This window comes from Liolophura sinensis, chromosome 5, assembly GCF_032854445.1.
Source record: "Liolophura sinensis isolate JHLJ2023 chromosome 5, CUHK_Ljap_v2, whole genome shotgun sequence".
Taxonomy (NCBI): Eukaryota; Metazoa; Mollusca; class Polyplacophora; order Chitonida; family Chitonidae; genus Liolophura; species Liolophura sinensis.
Genome location: NC_088299.1, coordinates 1,198,033 through 1,214,015, shown reverse-complemented (window position 1 = coordinate 1,214,015; position 15,983 = coordinate 1,198,033). Strand labels below are relative to the sequence as shown.

The window sequence follows — 15,983 nt, the reverse complement described above, 5'->3', positions numbered from 1 at the left end:
ATACATGTAATACATAATGGCAGTGTTCAGGTCTTAGGCTAACATTTGAGGTATTTAATTTATTTGTTTATTTGATTGATGTTTTATTCCATACTCAAGAATACTTCACTTATACGACGGCGGCCAGAATAATGGATGGAGGTAACCGACAACCATCCCCAGGTTGCTGGCAGATCTTATAACGTATGGCTGGAAAGGAACCCAGCATGCGCTCACTGCCACCGCATTGCTGGGAGGCTCCTGGGTCACAGCGCTGCGCTGCCGTGCTAACCTCTTTTTGCCATGGAGTCCCTCAACATTTCAGGTCCATGTAATACATCAGGACAGTGGCCAGGGCCTAAGGTAATGTTTCAGGTAGGACATAATTACAGCCTCTGGGGCCTAATCCAACATTTCAGGTAAGACATAATGACAGTGTCCTGGACATAGTCCAATGTTTCAGGTAAGATATAATGACAGCGTCCTGGACACAGTCCAATGTTTCAGGTAAGACATAATGACAGTGTCATGGACACAGTCCAACGTTTCAGGTAAGACATAATGACAGTGTCCTGGACACAGTCCAACGTTTCAGGTAAGACATAATGACTGTGTCCTGGACCTAGTCTAATGCTTCAGGTAGGCCATAACCGTGTCTGGGACATAGTCTAATGTTTCAGGGAAGACATAATGACAATGTCTGGGGCCTACTCAAATGTTTCAGGTAAGACATAATGGCAGTGTTCGGGCCTAGTCCAATATTTCAGGTAACTTGAGGTAAGACATATTGACAATGTCCAGGGCCTACATGTAGTATAACGTTTCAGGTAACTTGTGGTAAGACATAATGACGTCCAACATGTAGTCTAACATTTCAGGTAACTTGAGGTAAGACATAATGACAGTGTCCAACATGTAGTCTAACGTTTCAGGTAACTTGTGGTAAGACATAATGACAGTGTCCAACATGTAGTCTGATGTTTCAGGTAACTTGAGGTAAGAAATAATGACAGTGTCCAACATGTAGTCTAACGTTTCAGGTAACTTGTGGTAAGACATAATGATGTTGTCCAACATGTAGTCTAACATTTCAGGTAACTTGAGGTAAGACATAATGACAGTGTCCAACATGTAGTCTTAGGTTTCAGGTAACTTGAGGTAAGACATATTGACAGTGTCCAGGGCCTACATGTAGTCTAACGTTTCAGGTAAGACATAATAGATCTTGACTTGGGAGAATTGGAGCTCTTCTTCCTCTTGGCAGCTGACACTGGAGATGACTCGTCCACAGAGAGTCTGAAACAGATTGATCAGGTAAAGGACTTAGAAGACTACAGGTGTACAAGTACATGTATTTAATTAAGACACATTTAATGAATCCGTCTTTATCTTTTATCATCCACCATCATGACTGGAGTCATGCATAAATGACTAAAACTGTGTATGTCAGATGACAGATTTATGTCAGATAAGAAGAATGTATATCCCACACTAACATATCGTAAAAATAATAATAATAATAAATAATATATTAAATTATAGTAAATAATATATTTACCAAAGGTAACTCAGTCAATTTACAATGAAACTGTCCTTCCCCAAGGCCTTCATTCACAAAACAAATAACAGGCAACATGTAATTCAGTGTCCTACCAAAGTATACATCAAATGTAATACCACACAAATTCAGCATCGTGTACAGTAGTTTGAAAGACATAGTTTGAAAGGCGTATTTTTTTTTCTACGTTGTTTACATTGTTGCCCCAATCAGCAGGTGAAACAAGGTAACTTATGCATGGATCAAGCTGGTTTCTGAACTTGATTTAAGGGCTATATTATGGATTTGACAACAAACTTTTATCAAATTAAAGCAAATATGAATAAAATTGGATGTTGCAAACCAACAACCCATCTCAAAACATTTTGAATGGGTCTGGCTGGTTATCGAACTTGATCAGATGTTATGTAAACATGCACTAAGAATTGTTTTCAAGCTGACAATATTTGGACAAGTCATTACACAGAGAGCAGAGTGTGCCAGACAGACAGATAAACAAAAGGACAGACCCAAATTAATATCCTTCCCTTCACTGAAACTTGGGATAACAAGGTATGGTGTAGTGACTTGACTTCACCAGTACTTGTAATGTTTGAGAGATGACAGTTATGAAGGTACATGTATGGTGTAGTGACTTGACTTCACCAATACTTGTAATGTTTGAGTGATGGCAGTCATGAAGGTATGGTGGTGTGACTTGACTTCACCAGTACTTGTAATGTTTGAGTGATGACAGTTGTGAAGGTATGGTGTAGTGACTTGACTTCACCAGTACTTGTAATGTTTGAATGATGACAGTTGTGAAGGTATGGTGTAGTGACTTGATTTCAACAGCACTTGTAATGTTATAGTGATGGAAAGTCTTCATCTAGCAGGTAAAACCTTACCGTTTTTGTCTCTTGCTGTCCTCTGATGGTTGATTAGGTTCCCTCAAGATACTGGAAATAGTGGGCTGGTTGAGACACATGTCAACATGGTCGTTAAATCTGCCTAACGACACATTGAGGACAATGTTACATACAGGACACCTGTACCTCTGTCTCTCAGTTTGTAACTGCAGGCTCTCGATGGACTCAGACTCATTGCTGATCCCCACACTGTCTGGTTCCAACGTGTCTGTTCGGTCCACTGGATTTCTGTCACCGCTCATACATACGCTTTCCTCAATTTCATCACTGTCATGATTCTGCTGGCCTCTGGAGTTCACCTCACGATCAAGATTTTCTCCACGTGACATGCTTGAGGAAATTTCACCAAGGCAATCATCTGTCATCTGCTCCTTTGACAGGTTGCTACATAATGGCAATTTTGGCACATGTACAACCTCAGAAATTAATTTTTCAGGATTCATTGAAGGAAGTCTTGACTTCGTATCATTTTTCAAGGCAGATTTTGCAAACTTCGAAGAAATAAATGCATCACATTCTGAAGACCCAGCTTCTACTGCAACTGTTTGACCATCACAAGGGCCATTCTGACCAGCTTCCGATATAGTTGTTTGATCCATCCCAGCATCATCCTGACCGGCTTCCGATATGGTTGTTTGATCAGTACCAGCACCATCCTGACCAGCTTCCGATATGGTTGTTTGATCAGCACCAGCACCATCCTGATTCACTTTTGCCAGGCACTTGTCCACATGTTTATTCATGTTGTTCAAACCACTTGTGAGAACCTCCTTATTACAAACTGGGCATGTGTAAGCAAGCTTTTTCGGAACCTGAGTCAACAGACTTCCAGCATAATCCTTCCTCTTCTGACGAGTCCATTGAGAAACTGAGTCATCCAGCTTTTTCTGTGACTCACTTTTAGTTTTGTCCTCAGGTAAACTTAAGGCATCTGAAGCACTCATGTTGAGTGATGATGCTGATCCTACAAAGGGTGATCTGGAGTCTGAGTCAGACATAGAAGATAGTCTATTCTCTCTAAAAACAGTTCCAGTCTTCAGCTTCACCGTGTCATTGTGGCTGGTCTGTGGTTCTGAGTCAGTACTGGCTGTAGTAGGCACACTAAAAGTGCCTGTTGGTAACCCAGCAGCTTCAGCTGACTGTGCGGACAGGCTTGAGCACTCTGGTGCCACATTATTGGCAGATACTGTGGAGACGATTGAACCCAGATCCGACTCCTGTTTAGTCTGTCTCTGTTTGAACATCCCTTTTATTGTCTTCTGATGTTGTCTGGAGTAATGGCTGCTATGTAGCAGTGTTGACAGTCTGACACCTGAACACAGTAAAAAGCAACATCAGGTCAATATGAGGCCAGACAATCTTTAATTTATTTATCTATTTTATCTGATTCACAAACCAGGTCCCTGACAGCAGTTTGGGGCAGGAATCTGGTAAATTCCCATGTCATAGCCTGGGACTGAACCTACAACCAGTGAGTCATAGTGGTGGAAACACAAGCTTCTTAGCCTGTGGGTCATGACCCATTCCATCATAAAGTTTTAGGAACTTTACAAATACCTCTGAGAATCACATGAATCAATGATACCACTGCCACTAGACCACCTCCTACACAAAACTATTGTCTCACACCCAGAAGAAAAACAATGGTACATTGAAGCTGAAAATGATATTAATTACTGTACTGTTTAATATACTGTAAATCTAATGGACCTAAAACTTCCCCCATAATTAATTTTTACAGTTTGCCTTTCTCTGAGAATTTCACTGATCTTTAGGTTAAGGTGCTTTTAGGCTTGTGTGAAAGGTCATATGATATCCTATCAAAAATTGAGAAATTTTACATTTCACCGTCAAAAGTAGTACTGTGTGACATATTTGCTTCTAAAATGCACTTTTTAGGGCAAACTTTTGGGTCATTTGCCATGCCTACTGAAAATGATGACAAAGTAATATCTTGCCCTTTCAGACTTTGTCACCATTAGAATGGATTAGAGTGGTCATTAGAATGTAGAACATTTGCAAATCTTACAATAATCTTCCTTTACTCTCATCCTCCGTTATATCATTTTACATGTTTTGTGAAGCAAATGACTCAACAAGTTTCCGAGCACTCCTGGGCAAAAACCTTACCCATAAGTCTGAGCCTGAGGGGCTGAGGGTAGCAGGCCTGTATCTCTCCCTTCAGCAGGTCCAGTGCTGCCTCCAGTATCACGTCTCTACTGTTGGTGTAATCAGGGAGGGTCTGAGCACGCGTCCTTACCTCAAACCCCACCGTCTTCAGCTTCAGCGTCACAGTCTTACCCTGGCCGCAAAGCAATTTATGTATTCATTTCACTGTCGTTTAACATTGCCTGTGAGTTTTATGGGCTGGAGGAAACTGGATTGCTTGGAGTAAACCAACAACCACTGGCAGGTTACTGACAAACTTTTCCACATGTGACACGCAAACATGCTATGCACACCATATTGGTTGAAAGCAAACGTCAGACTGCACAGTCAGCCTCATGAGCATCATCGACCAATTTTGCTTTCTCCATCAGAAACTACAACAGAGATGTGAAAGCCAAAACCAAAGCTCTAGGTTAAAGGAATATTTATTTATTTATCTGATTGGTGTTTTACACCGTACTCAAGAATATTTCACTTATTCGACGGCGGCCAGCATTATGATGGGAGGAAACCGGTCAGAACCTGGGGGAAACGCATGACGATCCACAGGTTGCTGGAAGACCTTCCCACGTATGACCGAAGAGGAAGTCAGCATGAGCTGGCCTTGAACCCACAGCGACCGCATTAGTGAGAGGCTCCTAGGTGGTTACGCTGCACTAGCGCACTAACCAAATGAGCCACCCTAACTCTTTAACCTTTCCAACCACCACTGCAACCAATATTTTGAAACATTCTGAAAATTATGGTGTGTAGAGAAATAATTTGCACAGTTTTATAAAGCTTGTAACTTTTGTGACATAAAAACAAATCCTGTTTGGTGTCAGTTATTTTTCGATTAATTGTACGCAAAGAGTGCTTTAGAGGTCGAAAAAGTTAAAGATTTACAGTACACTGAAATCTTGTAGTCTGAAGGCAAGGTTCAGTCACAGTATGCCATATTTAACACCTCTACACCAAACCACACATGAAGTCTGGCTGAAGTCTGGAGTAATTAATCCTTGAAATCAATTCATAAACATGTTCAAAAGGTAAAAATCAAATTAAATACAAAAGGCGCAATATTCACCATCAGCTGTTCTTGTTGAATGTCTTCCCACAATGCAGTGCACAGTTCCTCACACTTTCGAAACAGATCAGCTGGTTTGTTGATTTCACTAAAAGACCTGTAAAAATAAGGAAATACGCTTCTTGCAATCACTGGCTTTCCCGATATTGTTCACACCTTTAAATTAACTTTCATTCCAGTGATATTCCAGGTATATATTCGTCGTCTCTAGAGAACAAAGACTGAATTACCATACAAAAACTGAAACAATCCCGTACATGATATTTCAGAAAAGTGGTAAATCACATTTCAACCTGTTTCCATCAATTCCCTACACATATCCAACATGCAAAGTTTGTCCAAGGTGAATGGATGACTCAAAAACAGATGAATGGTTAGTGTTACCCTTTTATACCAAGGCATAACATAAATATGTATATATGTATGTCACAATAATCATATCATTATCAACAGAGCTTTGGACAGATACAAGATCCTAGGCTGAAAAAGACAAAGATCCACCAACCTCTCCGTGCTTAAACTTTTCCTTTCCCCATCTCTGAAAAAGAAGTTGCATGTGAATTTATGAGGCAAAAATAGAACAGCAGTTCATTCCTTAGTAAGTTTATTAGATGGTAGCTGGAATACCAAATGTAAGTTGCTTCTCTTGTTTCATTCCATGTTAATTTATTTATTTATTTCATTGGTGTTTTATGCTGGACTCAAAACTATTTCACTTATGTGATGGCAGCCAGCATTATGCTGGGGGAAAACCAGGCATAGCCCATGGGAAGCCCACCACCATCTGCTGACTCCTGGCAGACCTTCCCAACTGCAATCAAAGAGGAAGCCAGCAAGAGCTAGACTTGCACTCTCAGTTGGTGGGTGTCTCATTTGTGGATGGAAATGCCTCAGTTTAAACACTTCGGCAGACTGACACATCTTGTCCTTACCTCTCTATTCTTGTAGAACCAATGCCCAGACAAACTCGCATGAAGTAGTTAAAGGAGATTGGGGAATACAAGAAGTACAGTAGCGCCCTCTTCTGGTAGAGATGGGAACAAAGCTCCACCCCTACGGCATTCAACATCTTCTCGGACACATTCCCTATTCCACTGACCTGCATTATACATGACAAAGTAAAATGTATAAAAACAAGTCCTCATATTTAGTTAATTCTAATTATTTTCAGATATAGAGGACAGTTTTATTTATTTACCTCGAAGATAAGAAAAAATAGAAAGAAACAAAGCTGAAATGAGCTTTTGTTCAAACACGCCTTGGTTATTAGACGATACTCCCCCCCAGTGGGAATCACGGCAAAAAAGCAAGCAAGGAACTGGCTTTGTTCCAGTAGCTCTTGCCCTCCTTTTCACCTTTCTATTTACTTGGTTTTCTTATCTATTTTTTCTTTATTTCATTGCTGGGTTAGCTGATGTGTTAGCTTGCTCTTGTCAGCCTATAAATTAACTGTTGTCTAAATTAAATGTATGCCCTATACTTCCCGACAACCATGATCAACGTTAACCAGAAAAATATCTTTTCACTGAATCTTTCATTTGTGTGACCGCACAAGAGACAGCGCATAGATGCACTGACCCAGTTAATAAATACAGCATGGACCTCAGCGAGATTTGGTCAGAGGGGAAAGAAGGAATACAGGAAACCTGTGAATGTTATATTTTAAATGACACATCTGTAAATATTTACACATCAACATATTTTGTAAAAAAAGAATATAATTAAAGGCTTTGATGGTTGCTTTTTTCCATATTTTAAATAATGTGACTCTGCAATCAATTAAAATAAGGCCTACAAAAAGTGAAATAGCTTTTAACGGAATGTGTAAATTCCAACAGCACCATACAGAGTTTCACGCTAACACATTGTTTATATAAGAGTAGAGGGTTTAAGTCTGAGTTGCACTGGCCTTAGGAACAACATGAACCAATTAATTAGCATACGAATAGGCCCAGGATGATATACATGAGGGTAGTTGACAGATCTTGTCTCTTTTTATTGTGGGCTTTTACCGGTAATATGTACCTGATAAGCCTTTCAAGGTAAAGCAGCATTTATTGCAGAAACAAGCTGGAGTTTGTTTTCAAGGTGAGAAGGAGTACGCCCGCTGCATGTATTTGCGATATATATTTAAATGACAACAACTACTGAACATTAAAGATGTTTACAAAGTCAATGTGCACCTGGAAACAAACAAAGCTTTGCTGCCCAGTTCTGGAACCACAGAAGCAATGGACCGAGAACGTAGGCAATGCATACAAGCTTTTTCTGTGGAATACACGAGAGCGAACAAATACTTTGTTTGTGGCCCGTCATTTTATTTTTTGTGCCGTAAATGAGCATGTAAAAGTGCAATTTACCCCCCCACACACCCCCACTCCCCATCCCCAACCTGGAGGTTAATTGAAATGCCCTGCAGAATCACCGCACGGGTTTCCATCATTCCCCACCCACCTCCCACGGAATCGCTGCAGATCCCTGGGAAATGTTAACCTGGTAGGTGGTAGTACTGTATTAGATGATTCACAAGTTTGTGTTTTACTTTTTAACCGTCCTCCAACACTGAAAAAAAGATTTATTCTGCCCCCAAGACAGCAATTAAAACTTGGTGTGGCCTTTAGACGCTGATAAGTAAAAAGTTATCTTGCATGCATTTGTGCTTTGAAGACAGTACTTGAAAAGTACTGCAGTTAACTTACCTTTCTGATTGGGAGGTTATTAACAAATGCTGTGACAGCCTCTATGGTTGGCAGCACCCTGAACTGGCCATTTGGTTTGTTATAGTCAGAGCAAACCTTGGCCAACATGGTATTTGGTGCTATACCTGTGGCAAAGAGAAACAACATATCCAACTGGTGAAGCTGGTCTGACGTTAGTCGCAGACATGATGATGACAACAGTCAAAGACAACAACCTGTAATGTATAACTCTGAAGAAATGGAATTTGATAATCGCAGAATTAAGATGTTAACAATGCAGTCATGTGTAGAGGACAAATAAGGGGAACAACACAAAGAGTAAGACTGTAGTACATGTATATACATTCAGCAAATTTCCAGAAAGGGTAACATGATACATGGTAAGTGGGAAGGTCTGTCAGCAACCTGCGGATGGTCGTGGGTTTCCCCTGGGCTGTGCCCGGTTTCCACCCACCATAGTGCTGGCCGCTGTTGTATACGGGACATATTCTTGAGTATGGCGTAAAACACCAATGAAATAAATAAATAAATAAAACATGATACATGTATATGAATAATAGTCAAGGGTCGCCCTACAAAAAATCTTTGCCGGGAATAACCCAACCCTATCAGAAAAATGAAGTAAGTTGAAACTTTTTTTCTTTTTTGACTAATGAAAGAGTTCAGGATTTCCAAAAAATTAACATTGAGAGAAAAATTTGACTGAAAACCCAATAAAAACTCATTTGAAGGGTCCCGTGGGTTACCCCCAATGAACATATTTTTGATGATGGCCTAGGATATATGATAAGATGTACACAGTTACATGCATAAATATTTATGGAGTTATTTCAGTGCATAAATATGACCGTTTTGTCTTATTTAGCATGCAATTCTCCTCATGATGACTTGAAGAAGTGGAAATACCAAGATGATCAAAATGTATTTCTCACATATTTCTTCTAAACTTGAGCATTTTTCCAAGTGAAATATTTTGTTTGATTCATCCACCTCACAGGACCACTTAAAGGATTTTTGGAAGTTTGATTAATTACTGTACAATGTAGTAGGTCTAAAGGAACTCTAGATAACAGCAAATAGTACATGCTTCAATGCGAAATACTCTAGTTCAAAATAATGGTATATAGCTTGAATCTAACCTGTGTAGGCTTGCTCAATGGATTTAATGCCTTTATATATTTCACATATTTAACAAGTTATTTTCCTTCATCTCTCAGCTTGACTAAATTCCCCTGCTTCAGGGTATTTTTGAGCCTGTCAAAAGGTTTGGGGGTCTGAAGTTGATAACTGATGGGCTGAAATTTACCTGCACTGGCTGTAAGACGGGTTTTCTGTTCAATGCGAAAACGCATTTCCCTCACAGCTTCTTCCACTGACAGCCCAAACACTTCCACTCTGACACTGGCCCGTTTTTTGTTGCACCGAAAGCACAGCTCTCCAGTCAATTCAGCAGGCACATCATCATCTGTGGCTGACTCCTGTAGCAGGATGTTGACATCTAGGATGTTACCATGCTTCAGAACATGTGCCGGGGGACCATCAGGGGAGAGAAGCCACTCCCTTATCGCACAATTCGGATCACAAACACAACCGTCTTTGTCAAAGTGATCATTTGTGCGCGCCAAGAATGTCCGCCCTTTGACCTCCAGTCCTTGTCGTTGTTGCACATGGTCAGTAAAATCTAGGTAAGCTTCATCCAGACTCATGGTACTGTAGTTTGGATCATATTCAGCCAGGATGTTTCTCACCAGTTTACTAACAGCTGTATATTTCTCAAAGTTCGATGGAACAATCACTAGCTCTGGGCAGAGTTTCTTGCCAATAAAGCCAGGCATGGCTGCCCGGACGCCATAGCGACGGGCATGATAGTTTGAGGTAGACTGAAACAGAAATACAAGGAACATTAGTAATGACACTGAAAGTTGCTCTTTTATACGCATGACTTTATGATACTCATGATTTGTTGATTTATTGAAATCCCTGGTATTGTTATTCCATTATGTAACGGTTTTATGTTTTGTAAGGTTTGCTTCCTTTTGCAGAGTGTTGGAAAAACCCATTATGATGTACTCAAAAACATTTCTTTGATTGATTTATTTATTTATTTGATGGGTGTTCTACAGCGTACTCAAGAGTATTTCACTTATACGATGTTGGCCAGCATTATGGTGGGAGAAAACCGGGCAGAGCCCTGGGGAAACCCACGACCATCTGCAGGTTGCTGACAGACCTTCCCACATACGGCCAGAGAGGAAGCCAGCATGAGCTGGACTTGAACTCACAACGACCGCAACATTTCTTTGATGCAATACAGGACTAAGTTTATGGTTGAACACTAAAAATATGATGCACCTTACTTAAAACCTGAAAATTTCATCATCTTAAGCTACAACACATCACTACAATTATGTCACCTGTAATAAAATAATATCACACAAATAAGAATATGTACCAGCATTGATGATCCTCCAACTGCCATTGGCTTATCTCGAAGGCTTGGGTTGTCACGCATCTCCACGGCAGCGTAAAACGCATCCATGTCAATATGTACAATATAACGATCTAGTTTCCGGTCAGTCTTCAACTCCTCCAAAAGTTTGTCTGCCTGAAAAAAATATCACTTTTTTCTTTCAACTTATACGTGTTTATTTGTTTATTTTATTTGATTGGTGTTTTATGCTGTACTCAAGAATATTTCACTTATACGACGGCGGTCAGCATTATGGTAGGTGGAAACCGGGCAGAGCCTGGGGGAAACCCACGACCATCCACAGGTTGCTGAGAGACCTTTCCACTTACAGCCGGAGAGGAAGCCAGCTTGAGCTGGACTTGAACTCACAGCTACCGCATTGGTGACCCCTGGGTCATTACGCTGCACTAGCGCCCTAACCAACTGAGCCACGGAGGCCCCCAACTGATATGTGTATGTTTGAGGAAAAATATATTGGGTATTGGTATTAACCATGTTAACAGTTATAATTTTAAGAAAAGGCAGAGAAATGTTTCACCTGCATATTCAACCTGAGAACACAGAAATTTTAGATTTGTGATTTCATCGAATTTTTGAAATCAAAGAAGAAATAACCTTTCATAAAGACATAATTTCCATAGATTAATTTTCTTTAATATTGCACAATTTATGCTTTACTTGGATCAGACCCTGGCAAAGTTGTTCCTCTGTCAGACTTTCCACTTTCACTTTCTGCTCAAGTATACGCAGCTTCATTTGCTCTTCTTTCTTTTTCTCATTTTCATAGAATCGTGATCCTAAAATGATAGAAAGGTATTCCTATTGACGTTGGCAGGAATGCTTCAAAGATTGAGCACACAGCAGGCACCACCATGTTTTTTTTAACACCAAAATATCAATAAAATTATAAAATAATTCATAAAAATAATTATAAAAACATAAACTAAATAATATCCCACAAATCTGTAAAAGTAACATTACATGAAGTGACAAGATACAACTGAGGAACAAAATAAACCAAAACGTTTTTCAATATGAAGTACATGATTAGAGTCAGGAACCATACACATGTACCTGAGAATGCACCATCATGAACCTGAGATTGCACCATCATGAACCTGAGATTGCACCATCATGAACCTGAGATTGCACCATCATGACATGAACCTGAGATTGCACCATCATGAACCTGAGATTGCACCATCATGAACCTGAGATTGCACCATCATGAACCTGAGATTGCACCAACATATACCCGAGATTGCACCATCATGAACCTGAGATTGCACCATCATGAACCTGAGATTGCACCATCATGAACCTGAGATTGCACCAACATATACCCGAGATTGCACCATCATGAACCTGAGATTGCACCATCATGAACCTGAGATTGCACCAACATATACCTGAGATTGCACCAACATATACCTGAGATTGCACCATCATGTACCTGAGATTGCACCATCATGAACCTGAGATTGCACCATCATGAACCTGAGATTGCACCAACATAAACCTGAGGTTGCACCAACATATACCTGAGATTGCACCAACATATACCTGAGATTTCACCATCAAGTACCTGAGATTGCACCATCATGAACCTGAGATTGCACCAACATATACCTGAAATTGCACCATCATGAACCTAAGATTGCACCAACATATACCTGAGATTGCACCACCATGTACTCGAGATTGCACCAACATATACCTGAGATTGCACCATCATGTACCTGAGATTGCACCATCATGTACCTGAGATTGCACCATCATGAACCTGAGATTGCACCATCATGATACCTGAGATTGCACCATCCATATAAAATTTGTTGGCGTTAACACAACCCTATCAGAAAAAATATGGTTGGTCAACGGGAACTGGGAACATTTGTTTTATATATGCTGGCCAATGAAAGAGATAGGGATTTTAAAGAAATCATCATTGAGAGAAAAAAAAAATTTAAAATAAAATTAGCCATCAAAAGCTTAGTAAAAATTTTATAGTAGGCCATTTCTTGGAGGGTTGGTCAGGTTGCCTCCAGTTAACATACATGTAGTTTTAATGATCGCCTAACAGTGCCTGTACCAACGAACTGGCTACAAAAGAATCAATGTCTTAAAGCAGTATATTGCACAACATTCATACATGCAAGGTTCGGACCTCTTTCAAATAATTCAATTACTAGGACACAATGGGTGCGGAATTAAAACAGGCTTTTTACAGGGAATTTGCACACTCCCCCTGCTCTCAGTGCTTACACAGCTTTGGTGACAATGTCCTTGACTAAGCTTGACTGACCATTTGAGCTGTCTACCTTGTGCTGAGAACTACTTGTCTTCCAGCAAAATGTTGAGCATATTGGTACCTCACATGGGGGAAAGATCGTCAGTTATATGCCAAAGGTTGACGGTTTAATCCGGGTATTCCAGTTTCCTGCATTCATAAAACTCACCATCACTGTACATGTATATACCGGTAACAGAAAAACTGTCAAGTAAAATTATTGGCGTTAAACAACGTTGAAATAAATATTTCAGATAAACTACTAAAACTGTGAGCTTCTCTACAGAGTTTTCTAGGAAACTTCTCAACCTTTTGATGCTTCAAATATGATCTGGTTGATGCGTTCTTTGTCCAAGCCTTTCATTCCGGCCTTATTGTCATTAAGCCCCATACGAGTCACCCCAGTTTGTTTCCCTGAAGACAGCACATTCAGTGCTTCTGTTTTCAAGTCATGTATCTCTTGCTTGGTGATCCCAGTGTCACCATCATGATGGTTGTTGTCATGGTGCTGTGTGAAGCTCTGCAGATTTAAATTAAGGTCTGCATTGATTGGTTGAGCCCATCCAGTATCTGACCAATCCTCTTGTCCCTCTTCATCTGAACCAGCCTCTGTGTTGGAGTAACTGTACTGACCGGCCATTTCAGTAGGTTAACCTGATGTCACCCTTTCTCAGTGACTCTCCTCACACGAATCACAGTAAGACAGCACACAATGATGCACCTGTACAACAAACATATAGTAGGCCTTTAGCAATATTATCAGTAACAAGACAGTTGTATGCTTGGGGCTATACATCGTAATTAACTATTTTTCAGTCACTTGACGACGAGGAGTCACTGGGTGTGTGTATATATACTGTGTCCTCTTGTGGCAAGGCGAGTCCATGTCACCAAAGTGCTGCCATCACTGAAGCATCATGCCGAAGACACCAGACATAACTCTCTGTCATCTTAGACTGACACTGGGGCAACCAGTCCTGTTTCTTTGCTCAAACCTCTCACTGCTGAGTGCCAAGCAACACTGCAGTACTTACTATTTTTAAAATCTTTGGTCTGATTCCAGGTCTCCCGACTATGAGGCGGACGCCCTAACCATTAGGCCATATCTAAGCGGGTCACAAGCTAGTTGTATGATATGTGAATAACGTCGTCTTAAATTATGATACCAGTTAGCCTATATGCATTTCTTTCATGTCTAATAAACTTTGATTCAGACTGCTGTCTGCTCCAATAAAGTTCAAAAGCTTCAAACGATTAGTGTCCAGATTTTGCTGATGTAGTTATTATTATGAAGACTATAACATGTTTAAACAGTATTTTACCGAGACAGCTTCTGAGAAACTTAATAATGAATTTAAACACAGCAAAAACAACAGAATTACTACATTAGCCGATCTCCAGCTGGCTGCTCGATACACCTCAGCGGGTGATGTCATAGCATGCCAACACAAGCACGACTGGGCTTTATAACCTGACAAATCATATCAAAAGGATGTCATTTTTAACATGGATTCTCGTTACACAAATGAAAACATACTGCCATATCAATCTGAGCCCAGCTGACAACCTTAAAGTTTTAATTTATGATACTGACATCTCTGGCCAGACTAGAGATTCTGAGTTTTCAGACGAAGAATTTGATCTTTGTCCAGGCATTTAGAACCACACGCGGGCTGGTAAACTATAGCTTTATTCTGCGCTACATTTCGCATGTTTTTACTTTTCTTTCCCTCTGTCTGATTCACAATAAATACCATTCTATTCCCCAAGGTATTCTACATCCATACCTATATGCAATGACATACAACTGCATGTTATTGTCGGCATTCTAAATTGTATACAGCTATATGTACATGTATATACACGATATGGATGCCGTCGTTAGTGTACAGTAATTTACTATCATAGTAGTCAAATCTTTCGAGTTTAGCTGTATTCCTCTTGAAGCTTTCAGTTGTATAATGGTGAAAACAGATACCGCTGGTTTTGGTAAGTTCAAAACCCTTCTATCTTGTACTGTAAAATCCATGTTTTCCTGAGGGTCAAACTGTCAGAAAACTTGCAAAAAACTAACTCCATGACCTGCTTTTACAACCATATGCAAAACAGCAAACAATTTCGAGGAGAAATCTGATATGCTTAATTGTTGTTGCCCTTATAGCTTATTTAACACTGAACTAAACAGTGAACATCTGACGTAATTTGGCGGAGACCAACACTGAGTGTTGGAAGAAAAACTGTATAAATCCTGCCTCATTATCTAGTGATTTTAAGTGTCATATTTCTCAGATTAATGTGCCTTTGTTAGTATTTTTTACACTCAAATGAAAAATATATACAGTCATAACTAATTATGAATAAATAATAAATCTGGACACGAATCCTTTAAAGTAAAAGAATTGGGTCTTTCATTTATAAGTACATGTACATGTATACACCAAAATTATATTAGTCCAAAATGTATACCATATTGCACAACCAGTTTGTGGAGAGAATGACCTGACAATGCCAAAGTGTACATTTAGTCAGAAACCAGACACATGACAGTTAATAATAAGGAAGGAAATACATGCACCTCTAGTTTATACAACCTCGAACTTGAGTCACTCAGTCGGTGTTACTGAGACATGTGACTGATCGTACGGTGCTAGAGTTAACGGAGCTGTCACATACAAATGACTATGCAAAACGTGTACAGCTATCTCAACAGTGTGATTAGGCCTGCACAGTGCATACCTGGAAATGTGCAAATCACAATACGCTAGCTGTCTTGATCGGATTATCGATGGAGAAATGGTAAATGTTCTTTTCCAGCTCTATTTCTGGTCTGTAAGTTATAACGAA

At 39.9% G+C, this 15,983-nt stretch overlaps 2 protein-coding genes across 2 annotated transcripts in view; one reads left to right on the top strand and one right to left on the bottom strand.

Moving 5' to 3' along the window:
* Positions 1-1,175: 1,175 nt before the first annotated feature.
* Positions 1,176-15,962, bottom strand: LOC135465932 (DNA polymerase kappa-like). The gene is made up of 12 exons (XM_064743314.1): positions 15,876-15,962; positions 13,449-13,860; positions 11,528-11,646; positions 10,832-10,984; positions 9,686-10,259; positions 8,380-8,504; positions 6,613-6,779; positions 6,186-6,218; positions 5,681-5,777; positions 4,576-4,747; positions 2,425-3,757; positions 1,176-1,275 (listed from the first exon to the last, which is right to left on the bottom strand). The coding sequence occupies exons 2-12, from the start codon at positions 13,777-13,779 to the stop codon at positions 1,176-1,178; spliced, it is 3,204 nt and encodes a 1,067-aa protein (XP_064599384.1). The 5' UTR covers positions 13,780-13,860; positions 15,876-15,962.
* The window catches only part of LOC135465384 (cytosolic carboxypeptidase 1-like), a 31,887-nt gene continuing 31,699 nt past the window's right edge, over positions 15,796-15,983 (top strand). Inside the window, exon 1 of the mRNA XM_064742605.1 lies at positions 15,796-15,935. The gene's annotated coding sequence lies outside the window, so the exon portion shown is untranslated. The remainder of the gene's footprint in view (positions 15,936-15,983) is intronic.